The 14808-nt window shown below is 40.6% G+C and overlaps 1 protein-coding gene across 4 annotated transcripts in view; it reads left to right on the forward strand.

Annotated features, from left to right (window-relative positions):
* The first annotated feature begins 1312 nt into the window (after positions 1 to 1312).
* Positions 1313 to 14808, forward strand: part of zswim8 (zinc finger, SWIM-type containing 8) — a 43525-nt gene continuing 30029 nt past the window's right edge. For all 4 annotated transcript variants that reach the window (XM_062430189.1, XM_062430191.1, XM_062430188.1 and 1 more), the window contains exons 1-2: positions 1313 to 3009; positions 13313 to 13466. In XM_062430189.1, the coding sequence (XP_062286173.1) occupies positions 2832 to 3009; positions 13313 to 13466 (332 nt within the window). In that variant the 5' untranslated portion in view covers positions 1313 to 2831. The remainder of the gene's footprint in view (positions 3010 to 13312; positions 13467 to 14808) is intronic.

Raw genomic sequence — 14808 nt, forward strand, 5'->3', positions numbered from 1 at the left:
AAAAACATACCTCTACTGCATAGCTTTTAAATGTGCCTAACATTTATAAATTAAAAAGCCTGTACAGGTGTTTCACCTGAAGTCTCAATAGGATAGTTTAATAATTCTGTTTTTGTGTATGTATGTTTTTATTGTGTTTTTATTTGTGTGTATTTTCCTCTGTGTGAAGCACTTTGGATCAACTATGTTATGTTTAAAGTGCTCAATAAATAAAGTCATCTTCCTAGTCAAGTCCATCAGATCTTTCTAGCTGACAGGCTGGAGAGAGTCCAGAACAGAAGGAGAGAGACTAGGTCCCAGGATGAATACTGAACCAAACAGCCATTACCTTACAAACAAAGAAGGTGAGGAACTTGTTACAATCATCAACAGAAGAACATGGTACTGTAGAGTGTGGTGAACATTTTTTATTTCCAGCATCAAATCATATCTTGGGTTTTCTTTTAAAAGAACAAATTAAGTTAAAAAAGTAAGCAGTCCAGGTTTACTTTACTAGTGTAGAGATCTTTGAGATATAGACCATGCACCTCTAGCCCTAGCAGGTGCAAAAGCACCCTTAGGTTTGACCATACATACAGGTCTAGGTTAAACATTGTTTTTGCCGGGGAAAGTATATCAGATGAATACTCGCAATGTAAGATGACAGAGAATGCAGCAATATATTATACATATATTGAGGAACTGGCTAAAGTAGGGGAAGAGAATGGAACCTTGAGGAGATTCTGAGAACATCAGGAGGTGGGGCACACACAGAAAGCTGTTGTGGAATATTTGAAAGAGAATTTGGTGAGGGTTTTTTTTAAATTTTATTAAAACGATCATTTTAGATTTATTTCTTTACATAATGATGTAAAGTAGTCAATGGATCCCATCGCATACTGCATACTCCGGTACAGAAGGTGGTGGTATGAACCTTATTCTTGGTTGCAACCGGCCAAAAAAACAAAAGAAGAAGCCAGAGAAGCAGACGCTCAGGGTTTGTTGAAGAAACACTGCCAGCCAGCAGGGTAGTTTCATAGAGCCACTCACTGCTGGAACTCACCCCGGGTTTAAGTTACCTCTCTTTCTGTAACTGAAAACCCAGAGTTATCTCTCATCTCATGGCTGACAGACTCAAAGTTTTCACTAATCCCCCTTTCTGTCAAGGCCCAGGTGTTTCAGTTTGTTGACACCTCTCCTGTCTGTATGGTTTTCCAGCCGAGTTGAAGCCATCTCTCTGCAGCCGGAAGCTGTGATCAGCTGATGGAGGAGGAGCAGCTGGAGAGGTGAGCCATCTTCCCCCGGCCCCGGCAGACTGATACGCTGATAGAATCTCATAGAGCCCGGACGAGAGGGATAGGCTACGGGAAATCATCTGGGGATCCCGGTGTCATTTGGAGACAGAGACGATTATAGGACGCCAAGACAACCGGTGTCAGCCGGGAAGGACGATATCTGAAGGACTGAAGAATTTGTGCATAAGACCTGACTGAGGAATCTAGCAGGTTATGAAGAGAAGGCTCTATTACTAATACAAAGAACGGAAAACATTGAGCTAGGAGCGGGGATTAATAACTAAATATCTACCACATGTAACGTTAACCTGGGAAAATGCAGAAGTCCAGATAATTAGACGAGAGGTGATATCAATAAGCATGTAGTTGTTCTAGTAGTAAAGTTGTAGAGCAACTCCAGTCAATGTAAACAAACAGCTATTCAAGCTAGCCCAAGTTAGCCGATTGGCGGTTAGCTTCGTGCTAGTAACATATAGCTAACGTGAGGTGCTAGAATCCAGACACAACGAAGGTAAACCCAATTGAACAAGACTGCCGTCTGGTTTAAAACCTTGTTTAACCACAACATAGTCGTCTGCAGTGGATGACAGCTGTCGAACCGTTTGTGTTAAATCACTATGAAGTTATTAGCATAATTAGCCTTTCATCAAACGTCAAGCTAACTGATATTGCGTTAGCAGAGCAGCTTAATAACATTAACCATCGAAAGCTAAATGTAGAACAAAGAGGACATTTTGACATTACAACTTGTAGTTTGACATAGACCCGTTTAAAATATTAGGTTGAGAGAGAGAGAACACTTCCAGGGTTAGTGTAATGCTCCAATAGATCATCCACATATTCACAGTAGTCCAGCTGATTGGCTGAAAGAGTAGGACGTCTGGATGAGGGAGAACAACTTCATGACTAAATATTCAATCATATCGCCTCCTTTCCTGCGTCGTTGTAAGACTATATGGTGTATTTGAGTTATTTTGTGTATAGTGAGTGCACATCTCTTGGTTCAGTTTAACAGTAACAGTACTCAGCTGGCAAGTTTGGTTCGTTTGCTCTCTCTTAACAGCAGCAGTAGGCAACAGTGCGGTCAAATGAAGTGAAGAGAGAAGACCTTCAATTGAACGTAACGGGCTCTAAAAGGAGCCACAACTCAGCCAGGAAGCATGGAGCGGATTGTTAGAGCGATCTAAATAATCAACAGTTTCATTTGAAAAGATAAGAAAACATCTTTTAACACGAGAGAAGGGGTGTACAGACAATTTGTAATATCAGTTAGTTTAGTTGTGTGTTCGGAGGAGAGCGTCGCCTTGTCAGAGTTAGTATTATGTAGTTGTGTTTGAGGGCCCAGCGGTAAGCCTCTCAGCTGTGTTTTGGTTGCTAGTGGCCTCCCCTCCCCCAGTCTTCAGACTCTTGATTCTCCCCGAGTGTTGGACACTGTTCGCCGGGTTTCGCCTTGGTTTTTTTTGTTTGTTTTTTTTGGGGCTTTTTTTTAGATTGAAGAGAGGCCGTGGTCTCAGGTCTCAGTCCTGTGGACGCCGAGGCAATTAAAAAGTGGATGTAATGGAACTGATGTTCGCCGAGTGGGAGGATGGGGAGAGGTTCTCCTTCGAAGACTCGGACCGGTTCGAGGAAGACTCTCTGTGCTCCTTCATCTCAGAGGCCGAGAGCCTGTGTCAGAACTGGAGGGGATGGAGGAAGCAGTCTGCTGGACCCAACTCACCTACTGTCAAGATTAAAGGTTGGAGAAGGACACACTTACATACATTTTCATTCATTGTGATGGTTTGAAATAATGAGGATGAAGGTTATTACAACAGGATTAAAGGACATAATGTATCACCTGTTGCTGACAAACCTGTTATACATTGTTATAAAATATACTAGATTTGTTAGATATGACAACGTATCTATTTGTTGTGATGCAAATAGATGTCACACATGTCAGTTTGATAAGTGTCCAAACTGTCTGTAGATGATATTATTGCAGCACATCGTCTGCTCCTCTTTGTTTTGACAGTTGATCTTGTGTTTCAATGTGCCACTGATAAGTTCACATACATTCACTTTTTGGGATTTAAGCAAGAGTATTTATCACAAGTTAGTTAACACATTACAACTTGAGTCACAATCTCAAAGCCTTTGGAGGAGCACTTGTACATTTTAATTATTATATGGCCTATACTGCTGTGTGTGTGTGTGTGTGTGTGTGTGTGTGTGTGTGTGTGTGTGTGTGTGTGTGTGTGTGTGTGTGTGTGTGTGTGTGTGTGTGTGTGTGTGTGTGTGTGTGTGTGTGTGTGTGATGCCTCACAGCAACCTTATGCTCTTCTCTGGTTATTCTCCAGAGAGTCCTCCATGTTCTTGTTTACTAAAACCATCAACAAGCAGAGAGCCCTGCACCAACAGCAAGTAGTGCTGCTGAATGACACTAGATGCTTTTATATGCAGCCTTTAACGCTACAATTTGTCAAAGTAAGAGCTCAGTCAGAACAAAGAGCTTTAATTTAATTCTATTTAAAATGTAGGTTTAAACTCCTCTCAGTTTGTTCCACAGATGCAGATTGCTTTGTATATGTTAGTATTAATTACTGTCCACTTATAGCTTGTATTTAGTTCAAACAAAGAGTAATAAAAGAGTCTCTTCAGTAGAAGACAGTATTCTAACAGTACTCCGGAGTGCTGGAAGCTGCTCCATCTTAGTCAGAAGTTTGCTTTTAGTTGTGATCTGGATATAGTCTTGAGAAGAACAGAGTGCTGAGTTTGACTGTGGAGAATGAAAACAGGACAGTCCTTCTATTAAGCAAACTGGTCAGCCAGTTTGCATTCTGAACACATGCTGTGTTACAAAACTTTGTCCAAACCCACATAATTAAACAGACTGAATTTTGGACAAGTATGTCTAAAATGATAAGATGCACCATGTGACAAGACATGTCACAAGGGGATGTTTCTCTGGCTGAAATGGGCCAATTACCTTTTAAAAATCATGAAAATAACATGTTGATACAAGAAAGTCTTTTTGACTTTTAAAATATACAATATATTGGACTCTGGTGGTTTAAAGGTTTAAATGTCAATCTTGCATGGATGTAAATGCTTTTTGTAGAATGTGTGCAGTAAAGAAGTCTCTGTGTGTCTTTCACCTGCAGTTCTATCCATGTCCACTGCATCAAAATTCTACCACAGCCAACTGTGGGGTTTGTTGACCAGCCATTTACTGGTCCAGTGTATCACTGATTTGATGTTTGTTATGCTGATATTCCATATGGTTGGGAGACCTGCTCCATGCTGTGCTGAAGTATCAGAGCTCAGACTGCAGTAAGAGCCTGTTGCCTGCAGCTCTTTACTGAAGCAGCTCACTGTGGCTGCTTCTTGTTTAAACCTTCCTCCCTGCTATATTTTTCAACAATTCCCTTTAAAAAAGACGTGCAGAGAACATCCATATCTTGCTGTGTGCACCATGTACTTATCTGTCAGTTACTGACCTCTGTGGCAGATAAGGATGCACTTATCTGCCACAGAGGTCTTGGGTTTTGAGATGGCCTCATGTGTCAATGTGGTGGGGTTCAGGACATGGAGACAATATGTGAACTTATTTCATTTGTGAAATTAGTGCTGCCTTGGTGAAATGTGTGTGTTTGTTTTAGCTCACGTGCTGGGTTGAACTTGTGTTGGGGGAGGGAGCTGTGAATTGTAAAGAAGGCTTTGTCCTACATAGGTCACTAGCTAGGCTACAATAATGCAAGCTGATGTGACTGTTCCAAGGTAACACAACCCTCACACTTAACACACATGATTCACCTCACATACACAGAAAAGATTTACCTGAGGATTGAACTGTAAGTCTTTTTAATTGTCCACCAGGGATGATCTTAACAACAACAAGATATGCAGAGTATGGTGGATGATTTCTTAATGACTTCTCAGTGAAGTATAAAAGAGTGAAGATAAAGCCTAATATTCACAACATGTGACATATTTGTAGCCTTATAGATCCTGTTTCCACCTGCTATTAACATGTTATGTGATGATGTACTAAGCCATCAGGGCATATTTTAATGGATCAGTATCAGCTATAATAATGCCTACTTTTCTCTACTGTGTTGGGCTCTCCAGTGTGAGACTTGCACTGCCGTTGAAAAAAAAGCACACAGATGCAAGTGAAAAATACACAAATTTGCTAAGCTCTGATGAAAATTTGAAATATTTTCATTTCCTCTTAATAAAAGGTAGTATACAAAACATTCAGGTAGCAGCTTTACCTTATTTTTAATTAATTTTACTTCTGTAAGTAACTTTCCAGTGATTGGCCAAAAAGGAAACTACTCAGTGTTGTCTGGTTAAAGGGCTCTTGATAGCTGGTGTACCTAACCAGAGTGTGTGTGTGAGGAAATAAACTGTAACACTGTAATACCAGTGGACTGTGTGTTTTTGGAGTTCCCACTACACCAGAGTGATATAAAACCTAATAGTTTTGAGCTATTCTTCTCAGTGAGTTCCAGCAGTAAGCACACTTATTTAAAAAAAAATGTGATTACAGTAACAATTGAGGGGCATTTCCATGTGCAGGTTTCAGTGAGCAGACTTTCTCAGTAAACTGTGGTTACTGTGGCCGATATCGGCCAATCACAGATGTATCAGTATGTTGTGCTTATATTTTAAAGCTGTTGTAAAACTACATGCAGGTCAAAGCTGTATTTTTACAGTGGGCAGTTAGTGTGTAGAATAGTCACTAATATATGTACTCAACAGGAACTTAACAGTAGAAAATCTATATGACCTCAAACATATCATTGGCATTTCTTAGCTAACATTTCTGTATTAAATGACATGCTGATACCAAGCAACAGCTACTAAATCTTGAGGCTGAAGTACGTTGAAGAGCCACTGACAGCAGCTAGATGCTGGCTCCAACTGACTCCTATTAAACAAATGTCAACTTCTCTTTTTTCAACATGTCATTCTGGTCTCAATCTCTAAATTCAGACCCTCTAATAAGTGTGTTGGTGGTCATTCTAGAAATTATTGCTCCATAAATAAAATTTGAAGACTTATAGTACCTTTGATGTCTGCTGTGTGGGTGTTAATTGACAGATGTGATTGAAAGTTGGATCACCTGTTGCTCTACCTGATTGTGGGACTACTGAGTTGGACTATTGTTGCATATTCCAGTAAGTTTAATGTTACTTGACTATGATACATGCCCCCTTAGCACAGGGCAAGTGTGTAGCACTGGGTATTCTCAGTAAGCTAGCATTCCCTTCGGTCTGAGATAGAAAAGATGACGCTATCAATAACATTCAACTTCAAACCGGCTCCATTGTAAACCAGCTGGTGACATCACACCTCACTGCCTCCATCTTTATACAGTCTGCAGTATCTGTAACAGGCAAACATATATAATAGAAATGATGCACAAAACTATGTACTAAAACTACTATAGACAGTACGTACATTTTCCTTTAAAGTCTACAATCACACCTCCATGACCAAAATTCAACACACAGTCTTAACACCTGATCCCCTTATTTTTCAGCCAAAGGTGAAAAGAGTGGGTTAACTCCATTTCCTCCCAGCAGGCTGAGTGTGTTTGAAATGGAGGGAGAAACAAAGACAGCATGGCAGAGCCAGCATCACTGTCACACCAATCCAAAGAGCTACTCCTGGTAGTAATTGTTCAGTGGTTGTTGCACAGCAGAGGCAGATATTGCAGCTTTATTCATTCATTTATTTGATCTTATAAACCACTATAAAAATCAATCAATTATTCATCAACTGAATGTGGCTTTTTTAAATTGGCACCAATGCTTGACCTGTTTGTTGTTTTGTATCAGCTGAGTGGTTAAGCACGTAAACAGAGCAGAGGATCGAATGTGTGTAAAAGCAGAGTGTTTTAAACAGTGAGTAGAATATCCCACTGGGTGCATCCCAGGTGTACATCAGTGTAGAAATGGAGAGAAAGAGGAGGAAATGAGGAAGGCAGTGAGAGGGTTAGTGATCCAGTGAAAAGTGAATGAGTCTTCAGCTCTTCATCGGTCAGCTACAAAGGAACATCTGTTGAAGTGGCTTCCCTCTGTGCTTGAATCTGATTGGTGGACAGTTTGCTGTCATTCACCTGCAACAGCCAGTCATAAGCTGGCAACATGAACTGTTACTACCCAGCTCTTCCTCTCTCCTCAGGTTGGAGCTTCTGTCCTATTTTCTTACCATAGTAAAACAGTTCATTTAAATGTTGATAGCACACAAAATATGACTCAGTCCTAAAGGTTCACTAGTTTTCTTTTCATTCTTGAGCTGTTGCACAAAATTAGAATCTTTGTACTGTGTAACAGTGTACTCTTTCTTTTCGTTCCTGGATGAGTGGGAACAGAGCAGCCAGCAGATGAATGAGTTGTAATACAATAACAACAATAGTATTAGTAGAGACAGTAGAGGCAGTAGCAGGACCTGACTTAAAAATGGACTATTATGGCTAATATTGTTGCTGGCATGTCATTTTCAGCCATCCTGGTCACATAGAAACAGGCTAAGTGAAGATGTCCCACTGACTACATGCTTAAACCGGTAGGACAGAGGATACTTGTTATATTGGACAAAGAAGACAGGTGGCATGAAACAGCAGTGAAGGAGGCCATCTATGTTAAAGTTGAACAGTCATCACTCGTCAGGGGAGGTGGTTGAAAACACCCCCTTATCAGTCATTTATACTACTCTACACCAACACAAGGGTCAAACCAGTGTTTGTAAATGTAATAAAGTGAGCCAAATCTGTATAGTTCAACCTGAGTCAGCTAAACAGTGCAAAGGGCTACTTTGTTGGTGAGTGTTGTTTAAGTTACCTGTGTGACAATGAAACACAGTCACCAAAATGTTGCATGAAAGTTTCTAACACTCACTGACAAGATATTAAAACTCTGGAAACTTATCATGGTGACAACTGTTTTGTTTTTCGTCTCTTCAATCATGAGGTAACATGGGTAGATAGATTTGGTGTTCACCTTACAAAGTAATCCAATTAATCTTTGCTTTAATGTATGTAACTAGTTAATGCAGCACGTTACTGGATGATGTCACATTTTTTGTGGAAGCCTCTGTGTTAACAGAGGTTGTTCTCAGCTCATCTCTTTGACATTTTTATTAAAATGTTCTTTCTTTCTTTCTTTCTTTCTTTCTTTCTTTCTTTCTTTCTTTCTTTCTTTCTTTCTTTCTTTCTTTCTTTCTTTCTTTCTTTCTTTCTTTCTTTCTTTCTTTCTTTCTTTCTTTCTTTCTTTCTTTTTTTTCTTTCTTTCTTTCTTTCTACTGTTTCCTTGTTCATACATTGCTCTTGATTTCAGCAGTAAAATTATAAGAAAAGTATTATATGAAGGTACAGGAGAGACTGTGACGTAAATTGGGTGGAACGGTTCACAAAATCCACGGTTTGGTTCATATCACGGTTTTGGGTTCGGTTCGGTTTATTTTGTTCTTTTCTTGGTGGGGGGGGTTTATACATATTTTTAGAATGGATGACATCATCAAGGCAAGAGCTCAATACAGATGAAAAAAATAGGAAACTTTTAAATTAGTGCCACAGACAAATTAACATTATTTTACACACGCTGACAGTGTGAACTGGTCCGGTGTTGTACTGTTGGAAAGCATGGCACGGAGCAAAAGTCTCCATCCTCCATAGGTCCCATGTATAATAATGTAACACCTCCCCGTCGTGCCAAATGAAAAAAAAAAAAAACTTCACTGGGTTACTGGCTGACGTTGCGCGTGTCATGAACCGAACAATACACACGTGCCCCGAACCGTGACAAGCGTACCGAAGATTTTTTTTAATGAACTGTTCCACCCCTAACAGAAATGTTATATTCCTATAATGTTTTCGTTTGAGATTTGGCATTCTTTTAATGACATCACATTCTTTGTCTTCTCAAATGGTTAAATCGTACCAGCAGGAGGATTAGCACCACCAGCTGTTTATCTTGATGCACCCAACTCCTAATATTCACAAAACAGTAGTGCACTTGTATTCATTAGCATTTAGTTTTTCTTTTCAAAGTTCTGCTCATATTCGTGCAACATTTGGATGTAAACTTCCAACATCAATTCAGACTTGTAACTATTTTGCAACCTCATAAAAAATAGTGTCCATCATATTTTTCACTTGCACTCAAAGTACATGGCCTTAAAGTTGCGTGATGCTAGTCTGCTTGTCTTAATGGGATTTCCATGTCCTGTAACCATGAGCCCCTCAGCCTTTACACCAAGGATGGCATTATATGAATGCAGTGCTTTCCTCCATATATGGTAAACAGCAGCACAAGTAGTGGCTTGGAAATATGGCCTGTAATCTGAGACCCATCACTTTTTCTTCTCTCAGTGGCAGACCACTGTGCTCTCAATAAGACTCCTGTCACAGTGCTCATGCTGCCTGTTCTACAGCGCGTGTGCTTGCACACACACACACACACACACACACACACACACACACACAGACACACAGACACAGACAGACACAGACAGACAGACCTTTACTTGTTAGTTTTTGTATCATCAGTATCTTATAACTTAAAACTTAAACGTAAAAGGTGTGCTCGTGGCCCACAGAGACTGCTTTGTTCTTCACACAATGCAATAGTGAAGTGATGGACAAAAAGAACACTGATGATGAGTTTACTGTAGAGCTTTGCCAGTGTAGGACTAGTCTCTCAGAATCACATATCATTATGTGATTATGAAAGCAAATCCTGGTTATATCTATCATTGACAAAGCTGCCAACAGGCTTTTTTATAGTTTTGTTGCACTTTTTGCTTTAAAACATGTCTAAGCTTTACAAGGCATTGCATTAGCATAGAAATGTTCAACTCACATTCTGTGTTTTTTCTAGGACTTTTGTCAGCAGTGGTGCTGTTGTGCAAATGCAGAACCCACAATACCAGGACCCATATTTGTGCACATCTGCACTGGAATAAGTTAATTAACTTAATTTACCAGGAGCTTTCCGGAGGCCCAGATAGCTGTAATAAATATAAAAGAATCAAATGCTGTAACAGAAAATATACACTGTTTTAATTGAACATGGATATAAATTGATAGTATACAATACAAATTAATTAGATAACAAATCATAGAACATAGTGACTGTCTCACTGCACTATACCACTATAACAATAACAACAGCACTAAGCAGCCTCAGTGACCTAGGCTACATCCTATCAACAAATCCTGTCCAACAAATTGATACTGCCCCCACTGTTCCCATTCACTGTCCACCAGTTCCACTGTTATGCAAGTGATTGTGGTGTGTTACATTAATGTATATTGTCAATGAGACAGACTGCAGTTAGGAAGAAACTGTGCTTGTTGCATGAGGTTTAAGTCTTGCTGGAGGGGAATGGTATGAAAAGTTTGTTTCTGGGGTGGAAGGAGTCTTTCTGCTCTCTTCAATCAATCAATCAATCTTTATTTATATAGCACCAAATCACAACACAAGTCATCTCAAGGCACTTTCTTCAGTGTCCTGGTCAACTTTTCGGCGCAGTAGATAATATGTTGCAGTCAGCTTTTGTCCTTGACAGTAGCAACAGCGTACCAGATGGTGATGGAGGATGTGAGGATGGATTCAGTGGTGGTGTAAATAACACTATCATTACCTTTTGGCAGGTTGGATTTATTCAGCTGCCACAGGAAATAATTCCTCTGCTGAGCCTTCTTGGTGAGGCTGCTTATATTCAGTTCCCACTTGAGCTCCTGGCTGATGGTGGATCCCAGGAAGTGGAAGGACTCCATTGTGTCAACCGAGGAGTCTCAGACTGATGGGGGCGGTTGGGGCTACATCTTTTATGGAGCCCCCAATCATCTCCATTGTCTTTGGAACGTTGAGCTCCAAGTTGTTTTGTCCACATCAAGTCACCAGTCAATCTTCCCCCTGTAGGTGGTCTCATCTCCATCAGAGCATATTGAGGGTGGTGTCATCTGCAAACTTCAGGAGATTGATGGGCTGATGACTGGAGGTGGGTGCAGCTATTGCTGTACTGGGAGAAGAGAAGTGGAGAAAGGACGTAGCCTTGATAGAAACCAGTGCTGATGGTCAGGCAGTTGGAGATGTGCTTCCCCAACTTCACATGCCACTTCCTGTCAGAAAGGAAGATGGTGATCCAGGTGATCCACCTGCAGGTCGACTCAGGCATATGCAGCTGGGGGAGCTTGTCTTGTAGAAGGACCAGGATGATTGTGTTAAAGGTGGAGCTGAAGTCCATGAACAAGATCCTGGCGTAGTGTACTGCATTGTCCAGATACTACAGGATGAAGTCGAGGGCCGTGTTTACAGCATCGTCCATAGACATGTTTGCTCTATAGGCCAAATGCAGGGGATCTAGGAGTGGGTCTGTGATGGTTTTAAGGTGGGACAGTCCAAGTTCCTCAAAAGACTTCATGACCAGAGAGGTCAGGGTTTTGGGTCTGTAGTGTTTAAGATTTTGTGAACTGGGATGATAGTTGAGGTCTTGAAGCAGGTTGGAACGTGGCATGTTTCCAGTGAGATGGTACAAATGTCTGTGAGCACCAGAGACAGCTGGTCAGGACAGTGCTTTCAGGGTGGAGGCAGAGACTGGTCTGGTTTGCATGCAGGGGTTCTGTCCTGAGGCTGTTGATATCACTCTTTGGGATGGAGAGAGGTATAGAGGGGGGTCAGGGGGCCTCAACGGTAGGTAGTTATGGGAAGACCCAGGCCCCTGCCGAGGTGGGGTGGAAGGGTGATCTGGGGCTGATGGATTGGGTCAGGACTGCATTGTCTATCAAAGCAGCAGTAAAACTCATTCAAGCTGCTGGCCAGGCGTGACTTGTCACTGGTATGAGGGGCACACTGCTTAAAATTGGTCAACAGCCTCAGGCCCTTCCAGATGGAGGCCGAGTCGTTACCTGAGAACTGGTCTTGGAGTCTCTTCTATTAAAGGTGTTCTGCATCTTTCAATGCCTTGCTAACCCTATATTTAGACTGCTTAAACCAGCCTTTGTCCCCACTAAACACTTCATCCTTTTCCAACCTTAGCTCTCTGAGCTCTGCTGTAAATCAGGTTTGATGTTGTGAAAGGTGCCTGATGGAATACAGCTGTCCTCACAGAAACCGATGTATGACGTCACAGCCTCTGTGCACTCATCCAGACTGTTGGTAGCAGTGCTGAAAACATCCCTGTCAGTACAGTCCAAGCTATGGAGATCCTCCATAGCTGGTCCACTGTGTCCTTACAACAGGTTTTGAGAGTTTGAATTTGTGTCTGTGAGCAGGGATCAGATGAACCATAGAGTGGTCAGAGCCAGTGTAGCATGGGGGACGGTGAGATAGGCACTGTTAATAGTCATGTAAAAGTGATCCAAGGTGTTCTTCTCTCAGGCAGGGCTGCTGATGGTATTTAGGGAGATTATCTTTGTTTAAGTCACTAAGGACAATAGAAAGTGTTTTTATTGTCTGCTCCACACACAGTATCTGGTCAGTGAGCAGGCACTGCGCCTTCAGAAAGAATGAAGCTAACCCATGGGGGGGGGATAATAGGATTTACAGTTGATAATTGCCTGCAGAAGATTGAAACCTTGGACTTCAAGGACTCTCTCTTCACACACAACACATGCATCTTAAAGTGCAAGAGGATGAACAACTGTCACTTCCACAGTGGGTGGAACACTGAGTTCATATCAGTGACTAAATTGGGATTTAATTGAATTCTGAATCTAGTCACTAATGGTAAATTAGAGGTTGTTTTTTTTTTTTTTTCAATTACCAGAGGAATAATTGTGTTTTATATACATTTTTATTTTCCACTTGACAACTTTTCATCAAACGAAAGAGTTGTGCTACCCAAAAGAGATATTGTGTCAGATATTTTACTCTGGTGTATTGTTTGGTCCATTCTGGCTCGGTTGTCAATCTTAGTCAATGCTGATTCTCTAGCCCAACATAAGTATCACACCTAGTAAAAGGGTTACACACAAACTACCTGACGTCTTCTCTTAGTCTGCTGATTGAGCTAATCTTCCTTTCTTCTGTGGTCTTCCTCAGATGGTCAGGTCATACCACTGGTGGAGTTGTCAGCCAAGCAGGTAGCATTCCACATCCCTTTTGAGGTGGTGGAGAAGGTCTACCCCCCTGTTCCAGAACAACTGCAGCTCCGCATCGCCTACTGGAGCTTCCCTGAAAACGAGGAGGACATCAGGTGAGCTGCTCATTCATTGCACTGTAAAATCCAATTAGTCTCCTGTGGTACTCCACAACAAATTTTTCTAAGTGCATAAAACATTTTAAAACATTTGTTAGAATTAAAAAGAGAAAGCAGCCTGAGCTCTGCTACAGTGCATCATATCAGTTCACCAGTCCATTCTTTATATCTATGAGAATTCCTCTCCTACTCGGCTGAAACAGAAAACAGTACAGAAAACACTAGGTTAGGGTTATGTCATGAGTCATGAAGCCTTTCACCCTGTAATCATTAAGCAGATAAACTGGTTAAACTGGTGTATTATGCACACATTAATTACACACATTATGTCCAATTTCTTTATCCAGTAACATGACATTTGGTGTGGAATAGGTGTAACCATCACCTCTTTTTAATAATTCATCAAACACTCTCATAAACCTTGATGCATCGGCCTCTAGTGTTGGTGATAAACTGACAGCAGTGTCAGTATAAAATATAATGCACTCACTGATTAGCTACAACAGAACGTACTGTATGTTATTTTGCTGTATGTAATTCTGTGATAAAAGTGATACACCTGTGAATAGTCATTAGGCAAACATACAATACAATACTAATGACTGGGAAATGATATAGCAATGTTTCAATTTAGGCTACAAAAATGAATATAAAGTAAGTTGAGCTTTTTGTAAAGTCACTAAATGTAACAAAAAACATTATTATAGGGATATTATATGGATATTATACAAAGCTTGATCTGCTAAACTAAATGAACTAGAGCTTTTTTTCATGACTCAGTACTTGTTGACAGTGTTTCATGCAGTCCAGATGAATTGCATAACACATTACTGCTATGATTTAATATATCAAGCATATTCAATAACAAAGTTCACATTTAAAGCACATGGAATTAAAATAAACCACTTAAAGAAATGAAATACTTAGATATTGGATTCCCTCATTCTCAGCTGCTTGAGTGAGTGTTTCTTCTCAGATTTTTGTCAGCAGCTGGAGGTAAATATTAGTTTGTCTGCAGGCTGATGGTGGTGAATTAAAACTCTGCTAATCTCTGCTGAGCTTGTTCATCAGTCTGAAACTGCTGAGTTGATTGTTGTTACAGCTCTGGGCAAGCATGTCCTTCCCTCTGAAACACACTAATGAGGTGACACTTCTAACTTAATAAGTTAACATTTTAGGTAGTATGACTGTCTTGAAAGTCTTATAACTTGAATCACAAATTTGAGGACTTATTTGACAAACATTGAGAAACACTTGACTTGAGTTTGACTTACACTTGAGATGGATGACACAAAAGTGCTTGACTCTTTTGTTAAATATTTGCAGTTTTCTAGATATT

The sequence above is a fragment of the Scomber scombrus genome, chromosome 12 (genome assembly GCF_963691925.1).
Source record: "Scomber scombrus chromosome 12, fScoSco1.1, whole genome shotgun sequence".
NCBI lineage: Eukaryota > Metazoa > Chordata > Actinopteri > Scombriformes > Scombridae > Scomber > Scomber scombrus.